General features: G+C 49.4%; 1 gene segment (V, D, J or C); it reads left to right on the top strand.

Annotated features, from left to right (window-relative positions):
• The first annotated feature begins 5,129 nt into the window (after positions 1-5,129).
• LOC140896820 (T cell receptor alpha variable 4-like) lies at positions 5,130-5,726 on the top strand. The segment is given in 2 exon segments: positions 5,130-5,175; positions 5,425-5,726. Coding segments are annotated over 2 exon segments (348 nt in total).
• Positions 5,727-6,202: the final 476 nt, after the last annotated feature.

The raw sequence follows: 6,202 nt of genomic DNA, 5'->3' as shown, positions 1-6,202 counted from the left end.
TGCAAACAGTGCTGCACTTCATCCGGGCTAAATTGCATAGGGATGGGGGTTGGATGCAGTGGGTAATGGTTGGAGTTTGCAGGGCTGGATGGCGAAGGTGCAGGTGTTGGAGGCAGCTGGTGGTGACAAGAAACAGGATGTTGAGCAAACTGTGTTTGTGGTGACATAGTGGTGCGAGGGAAAGAGTTTTGGGACAAGAGCTGCATGGGGGTGGGGGTTGGCATGGATCTGCTCCATACGCAGTGTTACGAGCACCTGCATCGAGTCCACTTGGTGCTCAATAATGCTTAGGAGTTTCTCCATGATTTCTTTCTGGTGATCCATGTTCTCCTTGTGGACCCTCCTCTCACTCTCCCACCACTTCCACACTTTTTGATTTTCAGCAAGGGGCTGCTGCATAACTTCATGCAGAAGGTATTTCTTGCTTCTTCATGGCCACTTCCTGAGTCTGCGCAGCCATTCAGCCTTCAGCCTGATAACAAGGATGCTGGGATAACAAGGATGCCGTTGATAACAAGGATGGCTGGGATCTCAAGGTAGTATCTGTAAAGACAAAATGCAACATTTAACAGAGGCAGCGCTGTTAACACTAGACAGAGCAATGATTCAGCCGATCTTAAAGACAAGCACAGTTCACACAATAGCACAAACTGCCTGTCCCCAGGTGAGTGCACATAACCCACAAGAGCCCCGAAATGGTGAGTAACCACAGGGACAAGGGGAACTGATTTTTCCAGGGCTGTACTGTCCCCTGGGGTCCTGTGCCTTGGGGAGAGCCAACCGCTTCAGGGGCCCCCTATACTGAACACTGTCCACACATTTTCCACAGGCTGGGTTCATCCTGGAAGATATCTCACTGCTGAGGGTGACCTGGGAAGCACGGGAGGGTCTTCTGCAAGAATGCTTAGTCCTGGCCCTTATGCGGCTTGCCTGTGTGCAGCAATGGTCCCCCCCACTCATGGCACAATGATGTGGGTATGTTACCCTTACTGGGACAAGGAGCACAGTAGCTCTGCCAAGGAATCTGCATAAGCAGATTGCCCAGCTTCTGCATGAGACTTTCAATGAGATCATGGAGGCCGATTACCATGATGTGAGAGAGCAAGTCAACACCCTATTCCGCATCTATGCATGCACACAGGCCTGACCCTTCTTTCTGCAACCCTCCTCACCCCAACAACCCGTAGCCAACTACTCCCTTCTCAAAATCTAAACTGCTTACTGGGCGCCTCCTCTGCTGTTTGCTCTTCCCCAAGCTCCATCTGCTGTGACTGGCTACCTTCCTCCAGGCTTGAAAACAGCTCCTGGCTTCATGCATCTATGGATGGTGAATCGTCCTCTGGCTCTGGGCCCTCCTCCTTCTCAGTACCCTCGCTCCCACTTTCCTCCTCCTGTCTTATTGCACTCTGGTCTGGCATGGCCTCTGAAGTGCCCATGGTAGTCTTCACAATGGAGGTGGGGTCATCCCTTAGTATTGTGTCCAGCTCTTTGTAGAATTGGCAGGTCATGGGGTCAGCACTGGAACGGGAGTTTGCCTCCCATGCCTTGTGGTCAGTGTTCTGCAGCTCCTTCACTTTTACCCTGCACTGTACTGAGTCTGGGTCATGGCTCCTTTCAGTCATGACCCTTGAAATCTGCCCATAGGTATCATAATTCCTATGGCTGGAGCACAGCTGGGATTGGACAGACTCCTCTCCCTAAACGCTGATAGAATCATAGAATCATAGAATATCAGGATTGGAAGGGACCTCAGGAGGTCATCTAGTCCAACCCCCTGCTCAAAGCAGGACCAATCCCCAATTTATGCCACAAATCCCTAAATGGCCCCCTCAAGGATTGAATTCACAACCCTGGGTTTAGCAGGCCAATGCTCAAACCACTGAGCTATCCCTCCCCCCGTGAGGTCCAGCACCTTGGCATTGCTCCATGCTGGGGATCACCTGGCGCGTGGAGGAATGGTCACCTGGAAAGATGCACTGAGAGCACTCCATGGCTTGCTGAGCAAACAGGAAGGGGATTTTCAAAATTCCCAGAGAATTTAAAGGGCGGGTCTGATGGTTGCTCACCTGAGGGCAGGGCAGTAGAGTTCAAAGTGATGACCAGAGTGGCTAGAACAGGCATTGTGGGACACGTTGCAGAGGCTAATCAGAGTGCAGCAATAGACCAGGGCATCCACACTGGCACCGTGGTGCTTTGGCCTGGGAGCAGCTAGCTCTATGCCTCTTGTGGAGGTGGATTACCAGGAGTGCTCCAGCTGCAGAATCCAGCCACTCTCAGTGCCTTGCCAGTGTGAACACTTCACATCTGGGGCTGATTTAATGTGCTCCAACTTGCAAATGTGGACAAGGCCCTATTCTGTGGTTCTGAGGGCTAGTGTGTGTATGTGGGTGGGAAACAAGGGGGTGCTGGAAGAAAGAAGGGAAGGGCAAACTAAGAAGCCAGAAAGGAGAAAGAGAACATTTGAGTGGGGGTGGGTTCTAAAGAAGCATAGAGAGATGTTGAAGCCAGTTCAGTGGCATTTGTGTGCCTAGCTCCCCCAGGCTCCTGTGAAAATCCGAATGTAGGGCCTGAGCCCGAGACAGCTTTATCTATCTATCTATCTATCTATCTATCTATCTATCTATCTATCTATCTATCTATCTATCTATCTATCTATCTATCTATCTATCTATCTATCATTTTTATAATGTTCGTGGAATATTAGCAGCTAAATCCTGTAGGCAAACCATTTAAAATAGCCTAGTTTTTTTAAAATAAGAAACTACTAATCTCTCCTTTCTTATCACACCACTCAGTGATTGGCTGTTCCTTCAATGTGAGAAAGTTGGACTCTTTGGCTGTATTATAAGGCAATCAAATTCGGGAAAAAAAGATGAAGCAGGTTTAAAGGTGAAACCAGGAAAGTAATTACAATATTCCCAGATATTTCGATGTTCGTGTGATGAGGGGTCGATAGACAGACAGATGCACAAACAGATTAAATCTTATATCACCAGCTTCTAATTATATTTGTGAAGTGACCACAGATATTGCTGGAAAAAAATGACTGGCAACTTAAGTGTAACAAATCAGATTCTGCAGAACGGAATTTCCCCCCATTGAATCTAAATTAACAAGATTTCAGTTCACGCCTGGTAACGCCCGCCTTTTGCAATTGATAATGGATTCTGCAGCAGGGATTAACTCTCTGTCTCTGGCCATTATCTTTGAAAACTCGTGGCGAACGGGGGAAGTCCCGGATGACTGGAAAAAGGCTAATGTAGTGCCAATCTTTAAAAAAGGGAAGAAGGAGGATCCTGGGAACTACAGACCAGTCAGCCTCACCTCAGTCCCTGGAAAAATCATGGAGCAGGTCCTCAAAGAATCAATCCTGAAGCACTTGCATGAGAGGAAAGTGATCAGGAACAGCCAGCATGGATTCACCAAGGGAAGGTCATGCCTGACTAATCTAATTGCCTTTTATGATGAGATTACTGGTTCTGTGGATGAAGGGAAAGCAGTGGATGTATTGTTTCTTGACTTTAGCAAAGCTTTTGACAGGGTCTCTCACAGTATTCTTGTCAGCAAGTTAAGGAAGTATGGGCTGGATGAATGCACTATAAGGTGGGTAGAAAGTTGGCTAGATTGTCGGGCTCAACGGGTAGTGATCAATGGCTCCATGTCTAGTTGGCAGCCGGTGTCAAGTGGAGTGCCCCAGGGGTCGGTCCTGGGGCCAGTTTTGTTCAATATCTTCATAAATGATCTGGAGGATGGTGTAGATTGCACTCTCAGCAAATTTGCGGATGATACTAAACTGGGAGGAGTGGTAGATACGCTGGAGGGGAGGGATAGGATACAGAAGGACCTAGACAAATTGGAGGATTGGGCCAAAAGAAATCTAATGAGGTTCAATAAGGATAAGTGCAGGGTCCTGCACTTAGGATGGAAGAATCCAATGCACCGCTACAGACTAGGGGCCGAATGGCTAGGCAGCAGTTCTGCAGAAAAGGACCTAGGGGTGACAGTGGATGAGAAGCTGGATATGAGTCAGCAGTGTGCCCTTGTTGCCAAGAAGGCCAATGGCATTTTGGGATGTATAAGTAGGGGCATAGTGAGCAGATCGAGGGACGTGATCGTTTCCCTCTATTCGACATTGGTGAGGCCTCATCTGGAGTACTGTGTCCAGTTTTGGGCCACACACTAAAAGAAGGATGTGGATAAATTGGAGAGAGTCCAGCGAAGGGCAACAAAAATGATTAGGGGTCTGGAACACATGACTTATGAGGAGAGGCTGAGGGAGCTGGGATTGTTTAGTCTGCAGAAGAGAAGAATGAGGGGGGATTTGATAGTTGCTTTCAACTACCTGAAAGGGGGTTCCAAAGAGGATGGCTCTAGACTGTTCTCAATGGTAGCAGATGACAGAACAAGGAGTAATGGTCTCAAGTTGCAGTGGGGGAGGTTTAGATTGGATATTAGGAAAAACTTTTTCACTATGAGGGTAGTGAAACACTGGAATGTGTTACCTAGGGAGGTGGTAGAATCTCCTTCCTTAGAGGTTTTTAAGGTCAGGCTTGACAAAGCCCTGGCTGGGATGATTTAACTGGGAATTGGTCCTGCTTCGAGCAGGGGGTTGGACTAGATGACCTTCTGGGGTCCCTTCCAACCCTGATATTCTATGATTCTATGATTCCTGAGAAAGTGACCGTGCAAAGAGTTTTGTCTCTGTTTCTCACCTCAGTGCGCCCATTTGGCCTCCAGAGGGCGCTGCAGTTGAAGTAAAATGGTCCCTGTCAGCTGCCTCCAAGGTCTATTCCACCGCTCGGCTTTTCATTAAATCCAGTCCTCCTGTCTGTCACGCCCAGAGCCCGCCCCCCGACAGGCACCGTGAGCCGTCCCGGAGCCCCAGGTGAAGGGCAGGTGCAGAGGAGAGAGACACAGAGGGAGGTTTATGCTGTTAACCCCAGGGGTCACTCACAGCTGGAGTTCCAGCGGTAACAGCGCTGCAGTTTATTCCTTGCTCGCCACGCCGCAGGATCAGTCCCTCTTTGGCGTGTAGCTGCGGGAGAAGGGGGAGACTCCCTGTCGCTGACTCCCGCAGGGCTCAGAGAGACAGAAAAGGGACTGAGAGACGCTGCTGTTCCGCCGTGAAGATGGGAACGACCCCGGGCTCAGGGATTGTGCTGATTTTTGTTCTGCGTGAGTGAGGTTCCCGTTTCCCCACCTCTCTCTCGTTCTAGCTCCATCTGTCCCGACACACACATCTACTCTCTCTCTCTCTCTGATTCTCGCCTCTGTGTGGTCCGTCATCCTCTCTCCCTAGCTCTTGTTAGCACCCGTGACAGCCACAAGAACAGGGCGCGCGTTGGTGACAGGGAGTAAACCCACAGAGTCCCCAAGACGTTTCAGGCCCGCTACTTTAATTCTGTTTCTGGTTTTCTCTCCTAGTGTCCCCGGGCAGAGCCGAGATCCAGCAACCGGGTACCGCAGAAGGTGTGGAGGGAGCCGAGCTGAACTTCACCTGCTCTCACCCCTCAATCAAGACGAATGAGAATGTAGTTTGGTACCGGCAGTTCCCGAACCGAGGACCCGAATTTATAGTTTCTGGACACCGGGAAATCACTCATATCCCCGACCCCGAGGGAGCTTTGCATGTTTCTGGAGACAGAAAGTCCAGCGCCCTAACCCTGAGCAGGGCGTGGCTGGCAGACGCTGCGCTGTATTACTGCGCTCTGAGAGACACAATGTGACAGCCAGGGGCTGGTCCCGGACAAGAAGTATCGCACTGCGGCCTGTTGTGTGCGTAGGCGGTGGGAGGGGTGAATGTGGAGTGCGTTTCCATGAGCTGGAGGAAAGAGGGGCGATTAGGGGAGATAAAAGAGATGAATAAAACATTTGGGGGCACATTTTCCAAGGTCTTGGTGCGCCTAACTATTTACTGAGAACTTTTCCAAAGGATCAAATCCCATTTCTCTCCTAAGAAAATCTGCTTCAGGGAGAACTGTGAAGCACAGTAAGTGAAAAGAAACAGACCTTTCCCATTGCATCTGCAAGGAGGCTATTTTGATACAAAGAGAGGAATAGATAGATACAGCGTTGTTGTAGCCCCGTTGGACGTAGGATATTAGACAGTCAAGGTGGGAGAGGGAATATATTTTATTGGACCAACTTATATTGGTAAGAGAAACAGGTACAGGAGTTGGTCCAATAAAATATATTACCTCAG

The sequence above is a fragment of the Lepidochelys kempii genome, chromosome 13 (genome assembly GCF_965140285.1).
Source record: "Lepidochelys kempii isolate rLepKem1 chromosome 13, rLepKem1.hap1, whole genome shotgun sequence".
NCBI lineage: Eukaryota > Metazoa > Chordata > Testudines > Cheloniidae > Lepidochelys > Lepidochelys kempii.
Note: the sequence above shows the minus strand (reverse complement) of the source record. Positions and strands in the feature narration are given on the sequence as shown.